We start from the raw sequence: 26,548 nt of genomic DNA on the forward strand, positions 1-26,548 counted from the left end.
TCTTCAAATGGAGCCCTTAGGAGAGGGAGCAGAAGGAAGGGACAACTTCTGTTAACACACATACGCTGTCACAGTGTTTTTTTTGTGTTTCTGCTTCTGCTCCAAATATTAGCAAAGTAGCATCCTCAGCCCTTGCTTTCCCCCAGGAAGTTGATGAAGGCTGGAAACGGGAAATATAGTTTTTAAAGTCCTAATTTTTTCTTTTAAAATTCAAAATAAAATATTTTGCTCTGTGCATTTTTTTTTTTTAAATGTAGTTGGGACAGAACAAAGGGCATGCTCCTGCACCAAGTACATCTGTGTTCCTATCTGTACGTTTGACCACAAGATGGCAGAAGTCGGTTTTCTTTAGGAAGAAAAAAAGTTACCCAGTAGTTATTCACCAGTACAATTTAAATATTATTCTGTGTATGCATATTTAATAATCCAATAAAAATCAAAAGGGGTTACAAACTTAAACTGTTTGTCACCTTAAAGCCGAAGCTTTGTCGAGATCAGCTTTATGGTACTGAACCATCATATTCAATGGAGAAGTTAAGTACAAAGGATCCAAATTGGCACAAATCTTTGGAAAGGGGAAATGAAGACTTGGAAAGCTATAAACATGTATGGGTTTAAATAAATACAGCATTTAAAAACCAAGCACAGCTGTTACTTATAGGTGAACACATCCTGCTTATTAAATGTCAATGGTAAATGACTGCTTTTGCCAGAATTAGGAGGAACAATGAATGTTTGCATAAACATGTAGGAACATTGCAGTTGCAGTTATTTTTGTATACCTTCTAGGAAGAGTGGGTGAGTTTTTAGCAGAACTCAGGAAAATCATATCCCTGAAGCAACTGAGATTGGCTAGGGAGAAGAAAGAAAACAGTTTGGACTTTAATTTGTTAATGAAACGCTTTTTGTTTTATTTAATAGATAGACACGAGAGATTTGATTCTTCTTTGGATTTTTATAATAAATGTATTTCTAATATAGCTTTCTTTTGTTGTTTAAGAACCTTTTGCAGTCCACATGGAACATGTGTTTTCTTTAGCTAAAGAAACTGTCTAAAAATTGATAGGTTTCTTCTAATGAAAGTTGAAGTTTAGTAGGGCTATTACAAAGCTGCAAAGTCAAGTCTGAAAGAATAATGCCTCCTGGAAGTTATAGCTGAAAATAAAGCTTGAATGTATCATTTAATTTGAAATATGTATATTCTCTAGACATTATGGAGACAGTGGTTGAAAAAATACACACGCTTTATATATATCCGTTAATCTTTCTATCATTCTCTACAGATGTTTCCATAAATGTATTATATTAATATGTATTTTCACAAGCCACAACAATTGCTTCCAAAATGCTCGAATTTTTAAGACTTCCTTTAACAGAACCCTGAATTCTTAGATTGAGTTAAATCCGGGAACAGGTGTCATGCTTGGATGTAATTCTTTTAATCTTTATCACTTACAGCTGAAGAAGAAGAGTTAGATGCATCTGCATTTTAAATATTTTCTATAGCAGTTCTCAAAATGTGGCCCACAAACCATATTTTGGTGGTCAGCGGAGGACTTTTTGCATGGTTCGTAACTCCTCCTCCTCCCTATTTCCAGCTAGTAAATTGTATTCATAGCTAGAAGTACATGGAAAAATAATGCACCTCTACCCTGATATAATGCGGTCCTATATAACGCACTAGTAAAGTAGTGCTCAGGAGGACGGGGTGCTTACCTTGTTATATCCGAATTTGTGTTACCACAAGCGGTTCCTCTGCATCTGCCTGTTACTTACTACGGCCATCCCTGGGCCTCCCTCTCCCCCCGCCTCGGCTCACCTCCACTCCACCTCCTCCCACGAGCACACCGCAGCTCATGGGAGGAGGCGGAGTGGAGGTGAGCTGAGGCAGAGGGGCTGCAGCAGGTAAGGAAGGGGCACAGAGGAACCGCTCCCCGCCCCAGCTCACCTCCGCTCCGCCGCCTCCTCCCATGAGCATGCCATTCACCTCCGCTTCTCGTCCCTCCCAGGCTTGCTGCGCCAAACAGCTGAGTGGCGTGGTAAGCCTGGGAGTGAGGGGTGAGAAGCAGAGCTGTGGTGCGTTTGTGGGAGGAGATGGAACGGAGGGGAGCTGGGGCAGGGGGGCCCCGGGGAGGGCCACAGCAAGTAATGAGGTGGAGACAGAGCGGAGGTGAGCTGGGGCGGGGAGCGGTTCCTCTCACTACCCCGATATAACACGGTCTCATCTATAACACGGTGAGATTTTGTGGCTCCTGAGGATCACGTTCTCTTGGGGTAGAGATGTATTGTGAAAGTATGTAATTGCTGTGATTTCCACATGGATGTTGTGCAGTGTAAATGGGAATAAGTGGTCTGTGAAGTGGTGAATGGGAGTACAAGTGGCCCTCAAGTCAGTCTATGAATTGCTTACATACCCCCTGTTCCACAATGAGTATGGGATCTTTCTTTCCCCATGCTTGAATTTCATCATATTTCACAAGAAGTATTTCTGTATTGTCTGTGATGAATGTAACTTAGTTTTGTTACTTTACTGTCATCTCTCTTCATTAGCCAGAAATTCCTCTGAGTTAGTTTTTCCAAGAACTACTGTGGTATCTGGCAAATCCCTAACATAAATTAGTAGGAAGGGAGATTAGGATAAAGGCTAGAATTATTCCTTTTTTAATTTTCCTTGGATATGGAACTGCTTTGGTCAAACTCTGTACAACATTTATCTGAAAGTTTAGATTTTCTTTAATGTCCTTCTCGTTCTTTTTTGGGCTGGATTTCACTGGAGACTTTCACTAAGGATTTGTATAGTCACCCTGAAAAATAGTCCAATGAAGCAGGACAGGGTTGTTCATTCACACTGTGGAAGGAAGACTAAGAAAACTTTTATTTCTGCCTGACAACATGGGCTATCAGAATAGTTCAATAGCCCACACCACATTTTCAGTTTCTTGTTCTTTGGTGACTATTTGCTGAGACACAACACTGGAAGTTGAAGTCATGAAATTGACCAGCTGTAATTAAGGCAGTTTGTAGCCAAATTTATTTCCAGTAGAACTTCACATCATTTTTCTTGTTATTCCTGCTCTGTTCTATTTAAGTTCTTATACTGCGCCCATCGCGGTGATATCAGGATGCTGATCAACAATATACAGCTAATATTTCTCCAACTTGTGATCTCCTTCACAGATCAAATATTATGGTAGAGATTTTAAATGTACATAAGTCAGGAAACACAAAGCTGATTTCCAAAGCAGCTATAATAAAACTCTGCCCCTTTGCCTACAGGTAGTCATTTGTTTAACACTAGGTGGTGTAAAAGCATAAAAGTTCTTCCGAGTGCTTGCTCATATTGATTCCAATTAGGTGTGCGCGCGCCGCGTGCACGTTCATCAGAAGATTTTTACCCTAGCAACACTCGGTGGGTCGGCTGGGTTGCCCCCTGGAGTGGCACCGTTATGGCCAACGGTATATATATATATATATATAGGGATATATAGCCCTGCCAACCCAACAGCTCCTCAGTTCCTTCTTACCGCCCGTGACGGTCGTTGGAACTGTGGAATGCGGCTTTGCTGATCTCCACATCCTTAGCTCACTCGTTTTTTACTGTTAATTTTGTTTATAGTTCGAGTTTTTACAGTTGTAGTTAGTGTTAGTTGTTGTGTACATATAGTTAGTGTATATAGTTTGAAGGGGGGATCGGGGATTAGCCCCTTTCCTCCACCCCAGTGCCGGGCTCATGCCCAGGGCACCGGGATTCAAACCGTGCTCCGCGTGCCAGAAGCCGATGCCAATAGGGGATCCCCACGACTCCTGCCTCAAGTGCCTAGGGGAATCCCACCTTCCTGAAAAGTGCCACATCTGTTAAGTCGTTTAAACTGAGGACGAAGAAAGAGTGGTCTTTCGACTGAAACAGCTTTTCATGGAGGCAGCACTTAGTCCTACAACGTCAGTACCGAGCGCTCAACAGACTGCATCTGTGAGGAACGCTCCTTCGGCTCCGGACTGCTCCGGTACCACAAACAGTCCACGGCACCGACCCTCACCGGCACCGACGTCTGCTCGGCACTGCTCCCTGTCCCCGCAGCCCAGGAAACAACACAGCGCTCCGGTGGCTTCGGCGCCACCTGCACCACAGAAGGAGTGCCCGTTGACAATGGATCGCCTGGCACTGTCATCTGCCGCGGCATCGCGGAGTGTGGCACCACTGAGTGCGGCACCGTCGATTCCAGTCCCGCAAGGGCTGTTGAGTCTGGTGCCCGAAAGCCCCCGGGCTCATACTGTGGTCGAGCTTGCTCTCCCATCCATGCTGGAGACCTTCTCCATGGCACGGGAGTTGATCGCGATGATGGAGACCGCGATGCCTCAACTCCCGGCACCGCCGGTGTGGGTCATCCAATCTATTGTCAAACCTGTCTTGCTGAGGCCGCCCTCTGTGGGAGCCGCCGAGAGGCATCATTCAAAATCTCGGTCCCGCCGATGATCTCGGTCCCGCCGTCGCTCGCAGTCCCAGCACTGCTCTCCATCGCGGTACTGGTCACACTCGTGGCACCGCTCGGCCTCCCGTTCGCCTGCCAGATCGTCACGGTACCGATCCGACTCCCGGCACCATTCCCGGCACTGTGCATCTCGCTGCCGTTCCAGGCGAAGGGACTCGAGATCCCTGTCGATCTCCTGGCACCGCTACAGTCGTAGGTCCCGGTCTCTCTCGTGGTACCATTATAGCTCCCAGTACCACTCTCCGGTACCGCCCCAGGAAAGAACAACCAGAACCGGGGCTCCCTCTCAGGGTCTATCAGCACTGCCGTGGCCGTCGAGACACACATCGGTGTTATCACAGGCTGGTAGCGCTTCCTATCCACAGGAGCGCGACTCGGATGTCCCCAGCCATATATTTCCAGAGAGCCAGAGCCACGAGCAAGGATCCCATCACTGGTCCTTCTGGACACTGTGGGCATACCACCAAGCACAAGGTGCTCCTTCAGTGGTTCCACAATCGGGCCGATCAGAACACCGGGTGCCAGAGGCGACAGTAAGCCGCACCCCTCTCCCCCTGGGCACGGATGAGGCTCTGCTACCACCTGCAGATGCCCAGGTCCCACCTGACGCAAATGATGCTCCTCAAGAACAGGAGCCCCCACAGGACCCTATAGTCCCTGGCCTCTCCTCTTCCTCCTCTCCAGACGAGGCGGTGGCGGGAACATCCTCCTCAGGCCCTGTGCCAATTGATCTAAGGGCCCATCAAGACCTCTTGAGACGAGTGGCTCAAAATATGAACTTACAGGTGCAGGAGGTCCCTGAGATAGAGGACCCTGTAGTGGGCATCCTTTCGGCCGACGCACCCACTAGAGTGGCTCTCCCATTTATCTGCACCATACAAGCAAATGGGGACACCATTTGGCAATCCCCAGCCTCGATTCCCCCCACAGCCAGGGGAGTAGAGAGAAAATACACGGTCCTCTCTAAGGGGTATGAATATCTCTACACTCACCCACCTCCTTGCTCTCTAGTAGTGCAATCGGTAAACGAGAGGGAACATCATGGCCAGCAAGCCCCTGCTCCTAAGTCAAAGGAGGCTAGGTGCATGGACCTCTTAGGCCGCAAAATATATTCTGCCGGGGGCCTTCAACTTAGAGTGGCAAACCAACAAGCCCTCCTAAGCAGGTATAACTTTAACACGTGGGCGTCCTTGGGAATGTTTACGGAGCTTCTTCCCCAGTAGTCCCGTCAAGAATTTATGGCCCTACTTGAGGAGGGTAAAAAGGTGGCAAGAACCTTCCTTCAAGCCTCTCTGGGTGCAGCAGACTCTGCAGCCAGAACTCTGGCATCAGGAGCGATGATGAGACGTATCTCCTGGCTCCAGGTCTCAGGTCTTCCTCCTGAATTACAACAAACTATTCAGGACTTGCCCTTCGAAGGCCAGGGCCTTTTCTCAGACAATACTGACCCCAGATTGCAAAGTCTGAAGGACATTCGCGTCATAATGTGCTCGCTGGGAATGCACACACCAGTGAACCAACACAGGACCTTCCGGCCCAAGCCACACTGCCCGTACGCCCCGCCTAGGCCATGTCAGGACTTTAACAGAAGGCGTGGTAGAAGGAATCATCAGAGGCAGTCTGGCTCCCGACAGCGTCAAAATCAGCGCCCCCGCAAACCACCAGCGGGACCCAAGCAGAACTTTTGATGGGGCGCCCGAGGATGGCCCATCAGTTACTTTCCCGGATGCTTTTCTTCCATTTGTCAACCGCCTCTCTCATTTCCTCCCTGCCTGGTCCCAGCTAACTTCCGATCACTGGGTCCTGCGCATGGTGGAATTGGGATACCACCTCCAGTTTATTTCAACCCCACCTTCCCACCCTCTTCATGGACCCCTCTCACGAGCAATTCCTCTTACAAGAGGTACAGTCGCTCCTAGCCATGGGAGCCACAGAAGAGGTGCCAAAAGACATGAGGGGCAAAGGGTTTTATTCCTGCTACTTCCTAATCCCCAAGGCAAAGGGAGGTCTACGACCGATTCTAGACCTGCGAGAACTCAACAAATTCATGATAAAGTTGAAGTTCCGCATGGTAACCCTGGGGACCATTATTTCGTCCCTGGATCCGGGAGACTGGTATGCCGCCCTGGATATGAAGGACGCATGTTTCCACATTGCAATTTACCCACTACACAGACGGTACCTCCGTTTTGTGGTCAACCATCAACACTTTCAGTTCACCGTACTTCCGTTTGGCCTTTCTGCGGCCCCGCGAGTGTTCACGAAATGCATGGCTGTAGTCGCCGCCTCCCTCCAGCCTCGTCAGGTACACGTCTACCCGTATCTTGATGATTGGCTCATTCGAGGGACCTCCCAGTTACAAGTGTCACACCACCTGTGCATCGTCCAAGACCTCTTCAGGAGCCTAGGCCTGCTGATCAACACAGAGAAGTCTACTCTGACACCCTCGCAGAGAATAGACTTCATCGCAGTGGTTCTGGACTCCAATCTGGCCAGAGCCTGCCTCCCACAGTCATGTTTTCAAGCAATGGCTACAATTATTCGAGGTCTTCAAACCTTTCCGACAACGTCGGTGCGCAACTGCCTCAGTCTAGTAGGCCACATGGCCTCCTGCACCTTCGTGACCAAACACGCCAGGCTACATCTCCGTCCCTTTCAAACCTGGCTTGCGTCAGTATACCGGCCACGCAGGGACAGCCTGGACTCGATGCTCACTATTCCCCAGAAGGTTCTGGGCTCCCTAACCTGGTGGCTAGACCCCACTCTAGTCTGTGCAGGGATGCCGTTCCACCTGTCTCAACCCTCAATGGCACTAACCACGGACGGGTCATCTCTGGGTTGGGGTGCTCACCTCGAGGGCCTACACACTCAAGGCCTCTGGTCAACTCAAGAGTTAGCCTTACACATCAATGTGCGGGAACTGAGGACGGTGTGTCTAGCATGCCAGGTGTTTTGAGAACATCTCCAAGGCCGTTGTGTGCCAGTATTTACGGACAACACAACGGCCATGTTTTGCATAAACAAGCAGGGCGGAGCACGCTCCTCCCTCCTTTGTCAAGAAGCCTTCCACCTCTGGGACTTTTTTGCATAGCCCACTCGTTCGATTTGGTAGTGTCCTTTTTCCCAGGAGTCCAGAACACTCTGGCGGATCACCTCAGCAGATCCTTCCTGTCTCACGATTGGTCGATCCGTCAGGATGTCATCCATTCTGTTTTCCGGAAGTGGGGGTTTCCCCACATAGACCTCTTCGCCTCCTGAGAGAACAGGAAATGCCAGGTGTTCTGCTCCTTCCAGGGACGCTTTCCTCATCCCGTGGAAGAAGCACCTACTCTATGCCTTTCCACCTTTCCTGCTGGTCCACAGAGTCCTACTCAAGCTTCGCAGGGACAGCGTCCGCCTGATCCTGATTGCTCCAGTGTGGCCGAGGCAGCACAGGTACACCATGTTGTTCAACCTCTCAGTGGAAGACCCGATCCCCCTGCCACTCTGGCCGGATCTCATAACACAGGACTTCGGCAGACTTCACCATCCGGACTTGCAGTCTCTTCACCTCACAGCATGGTTGCTGCGTGGTTGAGCCAGTCTGAGTTGTCTTGCTGTGCCTTGGTCCAACAGGTGCTCTTGGGCAGTAGGAAGCCTTCCACTAGGATGACACATCTGGCCAAGTGGAAGCGTTTCTCGTGCTGGTGTGCTCAGCATAACTCAGTCCCCACGCAGGTGTCATTTCCTACTGTCCTGGACTACCTCTGGTCCCTGAAAGAACAAGGCCTACCGGTCTCTTCCATAAAGGTGCATCTGGCAGCCATCTCCTCCTTCCACCAAGGGGAAAATGGCCGATCAGTCTTATCTCACCCCATAGTTTCAAAGTTCCTCAAGGGACTGGAACGTTTGTACCCACAAGTTAGACGCCCGACCCCTACCTGGGACCTCAACCTGGTGCTAGCCAAGCTTATGGGTGCTCCTTTTGAACCACTAGCCACCTGCTCGCTGCTGTACCTTTCCTGGAAGACAGTCTTCCTCGTTGCTTTTACTTCAGCAAGATGAGTATCTGAGCTTCAGGCCCTGACAGCGGACCTCCCGTATATGGTGTTCCGTAAGGACAAGGTATAGCTGCGACCAAACCCCTCCTTCCTCCCTAAGGTGGTGTCCTCCTTTCATGTCAATCAAGACATCTTCCTTCCAGTCTTTTTCCCGAAGCCGCACCCATTGTGTCGGGAACAACAGCTGCACACGCTAGACGTTCGCAGGGCTCTTGTCTTTTATATCGAGAGAACAAAACCCTTCCGAAGGTCACCTCAGCTCTTTGTAGCTGTGGCAGACCGGATGAAAGGCCTACTGGTCTCATCCCAACGAATTTCATCTTGGGTAACATCTTGCATCCATACATGCTATGATTTGGCTCACGTTCTTGCTAGCCACCTCACTGCCCATTTTACTCGGGCTCAAGTTTCATCTGCCGCCTTCCTGGCCCATGTTCCCATCCAGGAAATATGTCGGGCAGCTACCTGGTCATCGATTCACACCTTTGCCTCACATTACGCATTGGTTCAACAGTCCAGAGATGATGCAGCCTTTGGCTCAGCAGTTCTGTATTCTGCAACTTCTCACTCTGACCCCACCGCCAAGGTAAGGCTTGGGAATCACCTAATTGGAATCGATATGAGCAAGCACTCGAAGAAGAAAAGATGGTTACTCACCTTTGTAACTATTGTTCTTCGAGATGTGTTGCTCATATCCATTCCAAACCTGCCCTCCTTCCCCTCTGTCGGAGTAGCCGGCAAGAAGGAACTGAGGGGCCGTTGGGTTGGCAGGGGTATATATCCGGCGCCGTAATGGCGCCACTCCAAGAGGCGACCCAGCCGACCACCAAGTGTTGCTAGGGTAAAAATCTTCCGACGAACGTGCACGCAGCGCGCGCACACCTAATTGGAATGGATATGAGCAACACATCTCGAAGAACAACAGTTACAAAGGTGAGTAACCATCTTTTACTATGTGGTTGAGTTACAGTTGCTTTGGGAACAATGACTTTGAATTTCCTGTCTTTTGTACATTTAAAATGTCAGTCATAGCATGGTGTTAACATTGTTTTATTTCATTCAGTTGCTTGGCTTACTTTTCAGGCATGAGAATAACTTGTGCTCCTCACATATTTATTTGAATGTGGAATAACTGAAATACACACTGATATGTATTCTGCTGACAGGAAGTGGGAGAAAAAGGATGAGCAGCAATGACTGCGGTGGGCAGGTAAGGCCTTGTAGGTCCCTCCTCAGGGCCCCAGCTTGGGAAAGATGCTCCTACCGTCATTCCCCTCCCACAGGAGATTAAGCAGCCGGCACTGCCAGTGACTGCAAGGAGTATGTGAGGTCATTTGGGTTTCCATCCGAGGAAGTCCCACTATTTTCAGACACTTCCAGGTGGGCAAATCACCCTTGTGTGACACCTTGTATAATAATTTTGATGTTTTAGGAACTCTGAGTATTTTAAAAAATGAATTCCAAGTTATCCAGTGTTGAATTAAAAAACATCATCAAAAAAACACTTATTCAGATGCAAAGGAAGCATCTGAAAAAATACGAGCAATAGAAGAACATGCAGCCCTGCATTCCCCTACCTGCACATGTTTTGATAGTTCAAAATCAGCCAGAAATTGACCAAACTTTCCAAAAATTGTCCCTTCTGAAAAAACAAGCATGAAGAACAGTCAGCTCAGGGTTATATTCTTAAAACATGTAAAAGTGCTTTAAAACAGTATAGGTGCTCTCCGGGCCAGTGCCCTCTCAGCCATCACTGATGTGGTGTTAGCACAACACTTAGTGTTCATACTGCTGCCTCAAGAACCCCAGAAATAATTTTAATATCTACAAGACAAACTGGAAGTGTCTTTAAAAGGGGTGGGAGAAGGAGCTTTTGTATCTCACATCATAAACTACAGTGCAATGATATTGAAAAATCTTTTTCTTAAAATATTGGGGTGAAAGTTATGGATGATTCCTGGCATTCTGCAAGCCATTGTTGTGGGAGCTGGGACAAATAAATCATTGATACTGGCAGCAACCCCCCACTACCCCTTTCCCGTACTTCTGGGCATGTATTTTCTGGGATGTATTTTCAAACATCATAGGGCTGTGCATGTATCTCTTTTATTTTTTCCCTAGTAAGGTAGTTTTTTCATTTACAGTAACTTCAGGTAGCACATTTCCATGCCCGTTTGGTTGACCCTTCATTTACCATATTTCATTAGGATTAGATAGTTCTCACAACAGCCCTGCTTCATTTCTTGTACTCAGAGACTTCTCTACCTCAGTTTGTTTTCCTGGTATTTTTCTTTAAGCCCTGGGTATCCAGAAGAGAGACTCCAGTACGAACATAGATTATTTGGGATGGTTAAAGAATGCACAGCTGCAATATGAGAACACTTATTTTGGACATTCTTCCACTTTTGTTGTAGTTTTATGTCTCTAAATATGCATGGGTCAGGGAACTTCCAAGCAGGATTCTAATTAAGTGAATAGTTGTCTACATCTCATTGCACTTATGTGCTTTGATATATTTAGTTGGAAGGTTCTGGATAAGAACAAAGTAGTAGTATTGCTCCCTCTGGCACTCCTTGTCCAACAGGCACTGTGCACATGAGGCAACAGAGCAAGCAAATCCCTGTCCCTAGTAACTACCCTTACACTTGGAGCTAGTTCCAAATATGTAATTACCAAACATACTCCTTTGACAATTTTTATTTATTTTTTGGGAGCCATTTTAAGGGGCTTAGTTTCTGCTTGGGTCAGTGATATCTTGCTATTATCTCCCTCCACTTGTCTCTTCTTCATCCCAGAGGATCTGCAGAACTTCTGAGTAAGTGTTGGATGACCCACAAAGGCACTTGTGCACCACAGGTGGGACTTGACCCCACAGCTCCTTGGCCCCACAGTGAATGCCAGACAAACTCTTGGGTCTTCTGGATACTAACCTCGCTCCCCTCTAGTCAGTCCAAAATTTGTTTGCCAAAATCATCTTTCTCACAGTGTATGTGGGATTCTTAAATATGCTAGCATCTGACTAAAGCAGCTTTGTGGTGGTGGTGTGATTTTCATGCACTTTTGGGAACTTACAGTAACTGCTGTTGCCTTCATTGTAAAGGGGGGGGGGGAAACAAAACACGAAACCCTAGATGGGCACTGATCCCACTAGCACTGATCCTGAGTAATTCTGAATAAAAGCAGATGGTAGCAAGCTGGAGCAGCTGACCTGCTTTCCCCTTTCATGCATACATCGCTTACAGAAATGGGGGACACAAAAAATTAATTGGCTTGTGCAAGCCACTTACCAGACAGAGACTCCCCATGTATTTAATGCTTACATCAGCCTGAGAGTTGTTTCCAGTTACTTTTCCCTACAGAGAAGAACTTTCTCACAATATCGCTTCCAACTATGTGCCCATGGTTTTAAAAGAAAATTGACATGCATCAAATAAAGTAAACTGCTCTTAACTGTTCTTTGCCCTGTGTTATTCAGAAGGTCAGGCTAGAGGATCATAAAGGTCCCTTCTGGGTAGGGTGACCAGATGTCCCAATTTTATAGGGACAGTCCCGATTTTTGGGTCTTTTCTTATATAGGCTCCTATTACCCCCCATCCCCTGTCCTGATTTTTCACACTTGCTATCTGGTCACCCTACTTCTGGGCTTAATTTTCATTTATACTAAGGCTTCTTTATACCATTCTGGGCTTTACACCAATTTTAAGGCCCCCTTATAATGACAGGGCATTAGACTCCTAGGGCTGGATTCTCATTTAATCATGTCGCTATTCCTTTGGGTTACTAAAAACAAATGAAAAGTAAATTGAGACACTTGATTTTTATACCAGTTAGCTACAAGAAAGTGTGTGTTAATAGGGTCTTGGCACACGCTGTGCATGTGTTATGAGCATAAAGTTGTCCAAATGAGATGTGCATCAGCATTCCACAGAGTGCATGTCCTCGCTTGACTTATTGCTATGAGAGTATTTAAAACTAGTTTAGAATCAAGTTTTAGGGAAGATTATTATTTATAAACAAACATTTATATTGAAATAGTACCCAGAGGTCCCAGTGTCTACATTGTGTGTACATCCACACACAGAGACCCTCAAGAGCTTGCAAGCCTTCAGCTATGAAGAGATGGTTCATGGTAAAGTGATAAGAGAAAATGGAGGGAAAACCTTATTTTTGCCATTTTGCATGTGTTCATTGTTTGGTCTGGGTTGTGGGGGAAAGCAGAGTTTGCTCTTTATAGTTCAGTGGCTAGAGAAACTCCAGTATCTAGCAGTGAAATGAGCTACTTCTGCTTTCCTCTGCAGTGTATCTGACTGTCCCTAGAGAGAGAAAGCTGAGCGTCTTTTAGCTTTACTCTACTTAAGACAGCCCCTAAACAACTCCCAGATCAACCAACCAAATCAAAATGAAAACTTTAAAGGAGTCCAGCTGGCTGTAACTGAGATGGGTTGGTGGGAGAGAAGAGGGGTGACCAGGTGTGTTGATACAGGTAGCATAACCTGAGTGGTGAGACAGCTGCCTTTGCAGCTAAAACCTACACTATTTACTTTTACAGTGGGGGAAGTATATTTACATATTATGCCTCCCTAACCCATTAAACATAATTGGCTTTTTAAAAAACTTCTTGGTGACAAGGTTCCATGTCCCTGCACTGGTGGTAGTTGGCGCACCGTTATGACATGACTAGAAAGACTAAACTAGCCGATTGGGACATGTATTTGAACAGTTGGCTTCATAGACATATTTGAACATACCTGTGCCAGAATATTCTGTTGTAAAATGGCTAAACTTAAATATGCCCTTGCTGTGCCCATACACTGCAGTTAGTATTTTATCTGTGGATTTATTTGTTTGTTCATTGGCCTCGCTTCCCTGAGATGAGCCAGCGTTCTCTTTTCATGCTGTGTGCAGAGCTTAGGTTTTCTGTAGCAGATTTGACATTTGACTGTCGAATGCATCAGGTGATCGCAATAAACTGTTACAAAGACTAGTCAATATGCAAAAACACTTAGGTCTCGTCTCCTCTCCCATTTGTTACATTTCTCAAAACTCTCTGCTCCTGGTAAATTTTCATGTAAGGTAACAATGTAAAGTGAATGTTATCCAGGATATCTTTCAAGTTAAGGGAAACGGCATAATTCAGACTGCAGCTCTGTCCATTGGCAATTTGTGTTATTAATAAAATAGTCTGCCAGCGCTTCCTTCTCCCTAAAAATATTATAAGAATTGATAGCTAAAGAGCATAGCAGGCATGCATGAGCTATGGCTTGTTTCCCGATGTACAGATAGGATTAAATTTTGTAGCAATGTCTGCTCAAGCATGTGAGTGTAAAAATTGATTATGCATTTTTTTCTTCAACAAAATTGGAATTTTGAAAGCAGAATATAAAAAAAAATTATCCTCTCAAACACATATTAGCTCAAAACTGCCTTTTGCTGTACTCCATTAACAAGTAGAAAATATTATATTAAGTGGTGAAGAGGGCTTAAACCCTGAAGCTTTGTCCACTGCTATGTTCTGTTACTTATGAATTCTGCCATTTAGAAGAAAATAATTAGGAGTTCATATGGAAAAGCTAATAGACAATAATCTCTTGTCACTTAGGGCACTGTTCTGTTTTTGTTTTTTAATCTTTAATCATGGTGTATTGCTTTAAAGCAGCAGCAACTCTTCTGCATAGTTCTGAACAGGCCAGATTGCTACTGAGGATGTTACAAAATAGCTTTCCAGTTTTGTAAAATGCAAATTTTCCAGACTTTGGCTAGGGAGAGGCTCTGGCTCTTCTTTGTGTATAGTATTATTTTGACATCCTATCAATTTTTATTCTTCAACATCAGACAGGCTTGTGGACTAAGTACAAAATAATAAATCATAAACTGTGTATAGAAAACAAAATGAATATTGCACACGTCATACAGAGTCTGTTAAATTTCTGAGTCAAGAGCACAAAATCAAGGCAGTTCAAACTTATTGTTAAAAACGTGAACTGGCCTGGTGACTTCCCTCTTAACTCTAGTTGTTACAGAAAGGTAATAATATTGGGGTCTAATATTGTTATCTGATCTTATGTAATGTACATATTACCAGACAAGGTGGAGTTGCATTACTTTAAGGGCTGCGTGACAGCAGCTTGGTATTTTTTGACAGATGTTTAATTTCCGTTATTTTAAGTTGTGCTTTTATACTCACAAGGCCATAATTGTAGGTCTCTGAGTTTGTGCTGTTTACTTGACAGGTCATAATGGCCAGTGTGATGTAAAGCATAACTATGGAATTTTTAAATAGGAAGTATTTACTAGTTTGAGTTATTGTGTAAATACACAATTAACTTCTTAAAAGTATATGTTGTTTATTCCTGTACTAAGAGCTGGGCCTAGAAATGTACAAACAACAAGGCTACACAACGCACCCTTGCTACTGAAAATGAGGCTTCCGGGGTGTCAAGCATGTTCAAGGAGCTTCTTGTGAATTGGGGACCTTCGATGCCAGAGAGGGTCAGTGTGTGCCACCCTCTTTGTCAGCTGAGCCTAAGGGTGCTGTCATTGCCAGAGGTGTTTTCTGCACCGAGAATGTCTGAAGACATTTCTTTGGAGCCAATGCCTTGCAGCTCATGGATCTGCTGGTGCAATCAGGAGTGGGTTCTGAAGAACAATCAGTTCCTCTTTCCTCCTCTCTTGAACATAAGGCTGGAAGAAGGAGCAGCTTGAGGGGTCTTCCCTTCTGATGGGTGGCTCAGTAGAAATGGCATTCTGAAGGGACCCGTATCAGAGTTGTTCAGCTTACATACACAAATGTGTTCTGACTGTCAGGCCTGCAGGCTCACCCTAGGAGCTGAGTGTCAAATAATGATTCTACAAGCCAGATTTTGCTGTCTGCTATACCTGTGGCAACTCTATGTCTTCATGTGGGTTTGTTAGCATTTGGCCCTGCTTTTGGAAATTAGTTAACCATTATGCTGATAAAGATGCATGACCCAGAATGGAATCTGCTCATTACTCTTTTGCGGTGTTGGCTCTGCAGTGGTGATACAGGTACCAAGTTATTTTTGTCACTAAAGTGAGCAGATACGAATGTGAATATGTTCAGAGAAGAAGATCAAATAGGTCAAAAAGGTGCCATTTTAGTCACTTTTTTGCAAAGTAGAACCACATTTGCAGACTAAACTACCTAACAATTAAAAACTGGGAAGGAATGAATTGACAAGACAGTTCACTATTGCATCCTTCATTAGCCCAACAGAGAATGAAGCTTCTGTGTTAGGACTCTATTTTTCTTTATTAAATATTTTGTGAAAAAATGAACCGATTCCCAATCCAGTGGCCTAGCTGTGGCATTCTGGGCTGTTACATGGGGACCATAAATTCACCTTTTAAACCTGGCCTTTTTATTGCATCAGTCTGTGAGGAATGAAAGCACTTGTGGAGCAGAGCAGACTTCTCATCTCTCATCAGTGATCCCTAAGGTAGACTAGGTAGCAGAGTTGATTGTTCTGTAAGAGTATACCATTTTGATCTCAAAGGATAGCTGCTGTGCAGAACCTTCAGGATCGATGCTTTAAAATTTGCAGTAGGGAAAAATTGTGGGGATCTTTTTAATCTGAGTCTAGTTTTGCAGGAGGCCTTTACAGGTCTGACTTATTGTGCATTCTCAATAAGTCATTTGCAATCAAAACTTCAGAATATGTCACTTTTATATTTCCTGCATAAAATTGCAAGAGTAATTAAGATTTTGGACTATAATATTTTGCAAGCTTGTTGCTAAAAGTGAAGTTTTATGAGTTATGACCTATAGAAATAGACAGTTTATTTTTATTTTAGAACTATAAATTACTCCAAAACCAGCTTTTTATGCCTATCTATCTCATATAACTGGAAGGGACCCTGAAAGGTCATCGAGTCCAGCCCCCTGCCTTCACTAGCAGGACCAAGTACTGATTTTGCCCCAGATCCCTAAGTGGCCTCCTCAAGGACTGAACTCACAACCCTGGGTTTAGCAGGCCAATGCGACTGTTACACAGTACCATAATCAGTCTGGGTTCACTTTAGGTAAAGTCAAGGAAATCTGCACAAACTGGAAAGCATTTTTATATGAGTGTATATACTTATCTGGCATGTGATTAGTGGATTTTGTCCATTTTTTAAAAAAAAGTATTATTAAAGATTGCCACAGTAATATTATGTATTTCAGAGCTAGTGGTGGATCTGCCATGGTTTTCTGAAATTTACAAAGCCGTCTGTGGTCTTAACATTCTGCAGGAAACATTAAAATAATATATTCCTTCATTATCATATGACTTTTTCCTGTTTAAATAGGTGTTGGAAAGCAGAAGTTCTGTAAATGAATTTTACAGAAGACTCTGGAGGAAGAGGGGCCTGTAAACTAGACTAAAATTAATGAATATACGAATTAGAAATCAAAACTTTGTTTAGTCTGAGGAGAAACAATTCCTTAAGCCATAACCACATGGCTGTTTCTTGTTTGTATCAACTCTGGTTGATGGTTATTGTCTTCTGTTAATTCTCTGGGGCAGTGGCCTGACTTTGTTGAATGAGCCAATTGTTTTCCTTTGTGTTGCCCATCAAGTAAGTCCCCATCTGGTTTGTATCAGACTGTTTTCACAGCCAACAACTGCTGCCTTTTCTATATCCTGACACTTAAGGGCCTCATGCTATCAAAGCATTACTGTGATAGCCTGTCTGGCTGGGTCTATACAGCTGTGCCTTGCAGCTTGAAACTATTACCCAAGTAATGGTAATTTAGAACTTGGACTGGCTCTTATTCCCATTTGGTTGTAGTGTGTACAGTGAACAGAATACATTTTGCTGAACTCTATATTCAACAAAAATTCTTTAAAGCTTTTCTTTAGTTTTTTTGTCATGGTCTAGTTTTTGTTTTGTAACAGCTTCCTGTATCTGAGACATCACTGTGTATTCTTTTCAAAAGCTAATGTATGTGAAATGAGTAATGTTTAGTGATAGCATAGCTGTCCTCACTTAATTTTGTTTAAATTCGTTTGTTATGGTATACCTTACATTAAAGCCTGATAAGTGAAAATAAAACAAGCAAATGCTTCTTAACTAGGATTTTTCTTTATCAGATTTAGAATAGATTTCCTGTTGAGACAAGGGGCCTTTTTTTCGCTCAACTAACGCGAGCATGTGACACAATGTCATCAGCTCTAGCTAGCATTGAATCTACCTCACTTAATTTTTTTTAATTGTCATCTAAAACAACAGAACAGTACAGAATATTGAATTCTGCAGTCGTATATTAATTTTCTCTCTCAATAAGAGGGAAGGCTCAGACCCTTTGTGCTGTAATTTGTGCAATAAAACTATTCTTTGTATTACAGAAGCATTCAGAGGCGCCAACCACTATGAGGGCCCTACTGTGCTAAGTGCTGTACAAACACGTGGTAAGAGACCCTCCCTACCCCCAAAGATTTTACAGTCTAAATAAACAAGACAGGCAAGGGGTATGAAAAAGGGAATAGTATTATCTTTGATAGTTCAGCACTGAGGAACGCAGAGATTAATTAACTTGCCCAAGGTCACACAGTGAGTCTTTGTCAGAGTCAGGAACTGAACCCAAATCTTCTGAATCCCAGTTCATTGCCATAAATAAATTTGTTTTTTCTCTCACTCACACACTCATGCATGCACGCCCATGGTTTGAAAACATCTTCTGGAATCAATTCTCTCTCCTGTATGTACTTATGTATATTCTATATGCCTATCTATATATGGTTTTAAATCAATTCAAATCAATACACACACACACACACACACACACACACACACACCCTGGACCCTCGCTAGAACATGTGTCTATATAGTGTGCATTCGCATACAACGCATTCACGGCCATGTGCGGTACCATGCATGGATACCAAATCCACGTTCTAGCGAGGGTCTGGGGGAGTGTGTGTGTGTATGTGTGTGTCCACACATATATATTTATTTAAATTTACAATGTGAGTTATATAGATACAACTCCTACACATTCAGAAATGAAGAAACTCCTTAAAGATTACCTGAATCTAAGTTATGAAAAGTGTGTGTGTGTGATGTGTAAATATATTAGAGAGAGAGAGAGAGGGGAAGAAAATAGATGCCAGAAGATGTTTTAAAACCTAGTAATGTAAGCACATCTCTACCAATGACATATAATTCTTTTTTTAGTAACAAAATGGAAATGTCTTATTTTGCCTAACTTAAAACTATTCCTTGTTTTATGCCACTTAACAATTTAGGTTGCAAGTTGTATGGTAAGCAGATGACACACTAGTATAACTAAATTAGATCTCAGTTCTCTGATTACTTAATGCATAAAGTTAAATGTAAAATGTTTGCAGGGTCAGGGCCATAGCTGCCATTTTTGTGGACACTTGCTATATTGTGCAAGTTCTTTTGAATTTTAGGAATATCCCAACTGTAGCTTTCTAGATAATAATTTTATCTTTGGTGCTACTACTTGCTGGCATACATGAAATGAGATTGTTAGAGTCAAAAAGCATTGAAGTGTATATTATATCACCACCAAATAGTCAGGGCTTGAAAAATCTACTCTCACAGTTTTCCTCAGTGAGCTTAAGCCACCAATTTCACCAGAATTTAAGCTTTCATTAAAAAAAAAAAAGTTCATACCTTTAGCCTTCAAGGATAATATCCCAAATAAGAACAGAGTATAAATCAATGCAGTGTTGTCTTCCTGAGTATGTAGCCAGACCACTTTGCTGCTCACAGTTTTTCACAGAGTAGCTAGTGATATTAGCAAATCTTCTCAGTTTCCCTGCTGCTATTCAGAAATCTGAGAACAGTAATGAAACTGTCAAGTCATGCCCATTTCAGTGTTGCGCCTCATAGTAGCCAGAAGGCTTGGAGACATGGGCATGGATTTTAGTTGGGGAAATATATGTAAGAGGAAGTTTAGAGAGATACTTCAGTGTAGTAGAGGTAGAAGAACTCCAGGTGAGGTAGTGGTATCAAGTGATGTATTTTAGCACCAGTAGAATTCTCATGAGTACAAAATTGACTAATAGCCATAGAATTTAATAATTTAGAAACTGTATAAATCTACTGTTGCTTAAATCACTTGATACCACTAGCTCACCTGGAGTTCTTCTACCTTTCCCTACACTGAAGTATCTCTTTAAACTTCCTCTTACATATATTTCCCCAACTAAAATGCATGCCCGTGCCTCCCTTCTCTTCAGACTGGCTGTGAATATTTTGCAAAGGGGAGTGTTTGCCATTTTCTGTCATACATAGTTAGTAAAGTTTTTACATTTTGCAAAGCTCCCAAATTATATAAGATAAGGATGGCAGATTTGCTAGCAAACTTTTCTGTGCCTCTGGTCCTAGGCTACTGTTTAAGATGCTGTAAAGGCAGGATTACCTCCTGTCTTTCCATTAGGTGACTTCTTCAAATCAAAGCTTTAGGGGATCTTTGGCAGAGCAGCAGAAGGAAGCTTACATTGCAATTGCCTGCGCTACAATTGGCCTATAAATAGATGGTTCACATTTTTCTACCTCTTCTTATTGGTGCTTACTAGTAAAGTCTCCTGCAGTGGGTTTTCAAACGTGATAAACAGAAATATGGAGTCGCCTCTTTAAAATATCCTAGACTTGCTAATTGCAAATATATTTTTTTTTAAGTTAACTGATGTCTGGTTGGAATGTGCACACACAGAGTTGATGTCTGTGTTGCGCTGTAGTATGTACTATGGGGTGTAAACTGCAAAGTGCACTGAATTGTTGCACTCTAACTGCCCCATGTAGATGCTGCTGGTGCGAATTATAAGATGTTTAGTGATTGTTAACGTAGTTCTCTTTTCAGCAGCAGGACTGAGTTAACACAAACTAGGTACCTTGTAGTTTGCACCAGCAGCATCTACAGTGGGTAGTTAGAGCACTGCATGCTAGTACCTGCTGCAGTTCTCAGCCTTGCAGTCTGAACTACAGTGCTGTGTAGACAAACCCACAGGCTTTTAACCACTATGGTCTGATATCTAACTCATAGACTCATAGGTCAGAAGGGACCAATCTGATCATCTAGTCTGACCTCCTGCACAAGGCAGGCCACAGAACCCCACCCATCCAATTTTATAACAACCCCTAACCCAGGACCGAGTTATTGAAATCCTCAAAACTGGTTTGAAGACCTCAAGCTGCAGAGAAACCACCAGCAAGCGACCCGTGCCCCACGCTGCAGGGGAAGGCGAAAAACCTCCAGGGCCCCTGCCAATCCGCCCTGGAGGAAAATTCCTTCCCGACCCCAAATATGGTGATCAGCTAAACCCTGAGCATGTGGGCAAGAGTCACCAGCCAGCACCCAAGAAGGAATTCTCTGCAGTAACTCAGTTCCCATTCCATCCAACATCTCCCCGCAGACCATTGAGCAGACCTATCTGGTGGTAATCCAAGATCAATTGCCCAAATTAACAATCCTATCATAACATCCCCTCCATATACTTATCAAGCTTTGTCTTAAAGCCAGGAAAGTCTTTTGCCCCCACTACTTCCCTCGGAAGGCTGTTCCAGAACTTCACTCCCCTAATTGTTAGAAACCTTCGTCTAATTTCAAGTCTAAACTTCCTAATATCCAGTTTATACCCATTCGTCCTCGTGCCTACATTAGTACTAAACTTAAATAATTCCTCTCCCTCCCTAACGTTAACCCCTGATATAGAGCAAGCATATCCCCCCGCAGCCTTCTTTTGGCCAGGCTAAACAAGCCAAGCTCTTTGAGTCTCCTTTCATACGGCAGTTTTTCCATTCCTCGGATCATCCTTGTAACCCGTCTCTGAACCTGTTCCAGTTTGAATTCATCCTTCTTGAACATGGGACACCAGAACTGCACACAGTATTCCAGATGGGGTCTCACCAATGCCTTGTATAACGGTACTAACACTTCCTTATCCTTGCAGGAAATACCCCGCCTGATGCATCCCAAAATCGCATTTGCTTTTTTAACAGCCGTATCACATTGGCGACTCATAGTCATCCTGCTATCAACCAGTACCCCAAGGTCCTTCTCCTCCTCCGTCGCTTCCAACTGATGCGCCCCCAACATACATCCAAAATTCTTATTATTAATTCTTAAAGGCGATCATTTTGGCAAGAGTTTGTCAACTTTAGAATTAGAAGTGTTTGTTCTGGGAATATTTATCAAAGAGTATAGCACTCAAATTAAATGAAACTACAGTTCTCAGCAAAATGGTGACCTAACGGGTCTTTTTGTTCAAGATCTAGTTGTTTACTTTTTTCAGAGAAAAAAATTTACTCAGTATTTCAGATAAATGTAGTGTCTTAGAGTAGTGTATGCATTAAAATTATGTAATTACATTTAAATATGGATATTTTAAAATGATGAGTATTTATAGTTAAAATACTTTAATCTGATTCCAGGCAAAATATTTCCACATGGAAATTTTTATAATTTTTGAAGAGTCAACATAAAGTATTTAAAAACAATACATGGATTATGTGAGTATTAGATTATTTAAAATGTTGGTACTCAGTCTCTGGTCATTTACAGAAACTTACATTAATTAATATACAGAATCTTACTTTTAGTGCATTTGATACAAATTTGGATTTTTTTCAGTTTGTTTTACAAAGTTAGTTACATGTGAAAAGTGAGCTATTACCAGTAGGAGAGAAATAAAACTTTTTGTAGTAGTAATTAGAATGGTCCATTTGCAGCAGTTGACAGAAGTTATGAGGAACTAGGGGCGGGGGGAATAAACATGGGGAAATCGTTTTACTTTGTGTAATGACCCATCCACTCCCAGTCATTATTTAAGCCTAATTTAATGATGTCCAGTTTGCAAATTAATTCCAATTCAGCAGTCTCTCACTGGAGTCTGTTTTTGAAGTTTTTTTGTTGTAATATTGCGGCTTTTAGGTCTGTAATCGAGTGACCAGGGAGATTGAAGTGTTCTCCAACTGGTTTTTGAATATTATAATTCTTGACATCTGATCTGTGTTCATTCTTTTACGTAGAGACTGTCTGGTTTGGCCAATGTATATGGCAGAGGGGCATTGCTGGCAGAGTTTTACCATTGACTTTGGTGAGACCACGATTACACTCAGTGTCTTTAAATATTAAGAGGCTGGCTTATGCTCTATTACACTTGCTCCCAGAATCTTGCCCTCTTAAATTCATAGGAGAATGTTTGAGTCCTAATGAAAATGAGGGATTAATAGTGCTGGATGACACGTGACATTTCGTAAGTGGGTGAGTGCATGCTTCCCATGGAGTTCTACACATACATATTCAGTCTTGACCTGCAACACACTGAACCTGTTTCATAAGCAGACACTGCCAGTCACAGTGAATTGTGTGGTGGCTTAATAATATGGACAGTTGTGTGCTAAAGCCAGTGCAGGAGTCACCAAACTACAGATAATTTTCACTATGCAAGCCAGGCTAGATTGAGCAAAAGTTCTTGGAGGGCAAAGGACAACACACTAACCCACTGCGCTATATAGCCTTTATTGAGAGAATTCCTTCATTTCTTCAGACACATTGTTGGCACCGGTTTTTATGTTAAATGTGTGAACTGCAAGAGTCTGAATGCATTTGAAACACTTTGATTTGTCAGTTCAGTTTTAAGTATTCTCCTGATACTTTCAGAAATGATAAAACAAAAATAAACAACTGTGAAAGCTTAAAAATATGTTTGACCATGAGATTCTACCTCATTATTAAAATATCAGTGCTCTAATCTCAGGTACTGTCAGGATTTAGATTCACTGGAGAGAGTATTATTACAATTAATAGGTAAAGACAGGAAGTCTCTCTGGTGCCAGCACTGCTGCTATGTTGTAGTGAATGTGTATGTCTGCATAAGCAGGGATGTGCTGACCAATTTCTGTAATACTGGTGTTGAGTGGTAATTCCCACAACTAATAATCTGGATGCATGCATGTTTAATACTTGCTGCTTTCCCCCTAAAGTCTGACATTAACTGTATGCTTAAGACCCCAAAACCGTGTCAGAAGTAACTATTGGAACTAAACATTACAGATATTTTTATAACATACTTTAATATCAATTTCCCCTTAACCTAACTGTCAAACTTTGTAGAAGATGAGAAAAAGATCTAGATAGGGGAAATATTTTTAAAAAAATTATTTTTGCTGAATTAAAAAAAAATCCAGAGGGACACTTATATTAAGCATCCTCAAAGTTAATGACAGTAAAGTTCTGCCATTTCTTGACTAACATTTTTCTGATTCTTATAACTCCGCAAACTCTTTATCAAAGTTCTCTGTCTGTAGTGGAGCCAGACAGTTACTGTCCAGCTTGCCATGCTCCTCCCAGTTGACACCTGCCTCTTTTAGTAGAACCAGACAACATAAGTAGTAACTTCACCTGCTATTTTTCATATATTTGAAGTAACTAATATTTTTAGTAGCTCTTTTCAGATATTTGAAGCCAAATTCTCCCCTCCCCTGACAGGTGTGAGCCAAGTCTCCTTTTTTCGGTTTCTTCTGCTTATTTATTGTACATTGAGGTAGCCCCTAGTGTGTGAAGTTTCATTTGGACATTTCCTTGTAGTCCCCTTTCTTTCACCCCCTGAGAAAATAGCAGAGGCAGGAAAGAAACCCCCCTCAAAATGAAGAGATGCTCTGTTTGCGAGACCTTGTTCATTTCCAGCCACTTCAGGGGACAAATTACACGTTCTTCTTCGAGTGCTTGCTCACGTCCATTCCATTGTAGGTGTGTGTGCTCAGCAGTTTTTCTCTCAGTGGTATCCGTTGGTGACCGGCTTTGGCACCCTCTTGGAGTGGTGCGTGTATGCACCAGTATAAGGGGCGCCACCAGCTACCCCTTCCCTCAGTTCCTTTTTACCACCAGTGATGGTGCTGGAACATCTCCTTGCCTTGGCAAGCTTTCCTTCTCAACTGTGCCTAGCTGAGAATTCCCTTGTATATAGTTCTTAGAAAGTTTGAGTAGGGTATTAGTTCCCCTAGTGTATAAGTTAGAAATAGTTAGTTCCTTGCGGGACTTAGCCTAGGGACAGGGCATGCCCCAGTCCCTGGGCTTTAAACATTGCGACCGCTGCAAAAAACCTATACCAGTCAGTGATCCCCATCAAAGTCCTCTGAAGTGTTTGCAGAGACCCATGTGAGTGATGAGTGTCTCATTTGTAAGAGTTTCAAGACCCGAACCAAAAAGGAGCGGGACATTCGACTAAGAACACTATTTATGGTCCCTGAGCCAGCTAGTTCGGACTCCACTCCAAGCCCTGCAGCTTTGGTGCGGAGAGCGCTGCTGGCACTGGCCTCCGACTGGTGCTGATCCCCATTCATGGTACTGGCTAAAAAGCAGAAAAGGGCCAGGAGAGGGCGTTCCCCTACGTCCCGTAAAGGGAAGGAGAGAGCCAGGGGAGAGCAAAGACTCACATAGGGCAGCTCTTCCCCCTCCAGACGGTGGCCAGGCTTCGGCACCTGTTGAGCCTTCTTCATGACCCAGCCACTACCCTGGGAAGCGGCAGAGGCACTCAGCACCTGGCAGTGCCGTCCACACTGGAGGCCTTTCAGGCCACTAAGGACATATTTTCCCCTCCGATGTTGGCCAGTGAGGTGCCCCATTCAAGTGGTAAACCCGCTCTGGGACTTCTCCAGCAGTCTCCAGCGGTGCGGCACCGCTCCCCGACACAGGGGGTGCCCAACCACCGTTCATCAGAGCAGTGCAACCAGCTTACCTGTCAGAGTTCCCGGCATCATTCCCTGAACTCTAGACAGTGTTCCCCGGGATCTGGCGTTGTTCGCTGGCTGTCTGGCGCAGACCTGTGGAGGCGTGCCACCAGTCTCCCGAGTCCCAGCACCAGTCCCTGGAGTGGCAGGATTGATCTCCAAGCTCATGGCACTGCTCCGGAGAGTCCAGATACTGGTCCTCAAAGTCCTGTCGCTGGTTCGCTGATACGGATCCCCACGGGCAAGGTGTCAATCCCCTGTGCCAGAATGTCGATCCTCCTGATCCACGGAACAGAACAGCTCTCAAAGCATAAGGCATTAATTGCTGGGGTACTGTCGCTGATCCACCGAATGACAACGTGACGCTGGTCATCGGAAGCGCAGCACTGGGAACAGTCTTCCTGGTACAGGTCACCGGTGGAGACCCATGGAGAGAGCCAACGGGATCAAGGTAGACAGGCGACATCAGCACCATCCTGTCCCCAAGACATGTCTCTCCCTCAGGCTCAGAGAATGAGGAGGAAGATCTACTGGCAGGACAGCGCCACCCACTGGTGTCATTGACATTCCCATCAGGACCACCAGTGCCCACATGTCACCACGGTCAATGGCTGGCTCCCTGGGGGCTATGAACCCCTGGGGGTTTCCCCAACCATCACAAGGGCACTGATCAGTCTCAGGGGCATCTGAGAAGCAGTTGGCACCGTCTCCTGACACCCCCAGACTCGGAAATAGAGTCAGACCAAGGTCCCCAGGATCAGTCAGCCCCAGCTGAGCTCCCCTGGTGGAGGCCACAGAGGTGGTAGACCTGCCATTACCCGCCTCCTCATCCTCTTCGCCTAATGAGGCGATAGCGGGACTTTACCACATGGTCCCCCAGGATGATATAAAAGCCCACCAGGAGCTTCTTAAGAGGGTGGCTTCGAACCTGAGGTTAGAGTCCAAGAGTTGGCAGAACCCTCTGACTCCGCAGCCCCCTCCAGGATGGCATTGCCAGTCCACGAGGGAATGGTAAAGCTGAGCAAAGCCTTGTGGCAAACACCCTGCTCCCCATTTCCCAGAGAGCAGAGAGAAAGTATTTTGTCACTGTTAAAGGATTTGAATACCTATATACACACCCCGCTCTTAGCTCACTGGTGATATTGGCGGCCAATGAGCCTTATAGTCAGGGCCAACCAGGATTGACCTCTAAGAATAAGGAGGCGAAAAGGCTTGATCTCTTTGGCAGAAAAATTTATTTGATGGCCAACCTCCAGCTAAGAGTGGCCAACCATCAGGCCCCACTTGTCCGCTACGACTTTAACATTTTGGCAG

General features: G+C 44.2%; 1 protein-coding gene across 1 annotated transcript in view; it reads left to right on the top strand.

Moving 5' to 3' along the window:
* KIAA0586 (KIAA0586 ortholog) overlaps window positions 1-26,548 on the top strand; it is a 137,433-nt gene that overhangs the window by 83,814 nt on the left and 27,071 nt on the right. Inside the window, 1 exon segment of the mRNA XM_030558475.1 lies at window positions 17,878-17,940. Within this exon segment, the coding sequence (XP_030414335.1) occupies window positions 17,878-17,940 (63 nt within the window).

The sequence above is a fragment of the Gopherus evgoodei genome, chromosome 4 (genome assembly GCF_007399415.2).
Source record: "Gopherus evgoodei ecotype Sinaloan lineage chromosome 4, rGopEvg1_v1.p, whole genome shotgun sequence".
NCBI classification, from domain to species: domain Eukaryota; kingdom Metazoa; phylum Chordata; order Testudines; family Testudinidae; genus Gopherus; species Gopherus evgoodei.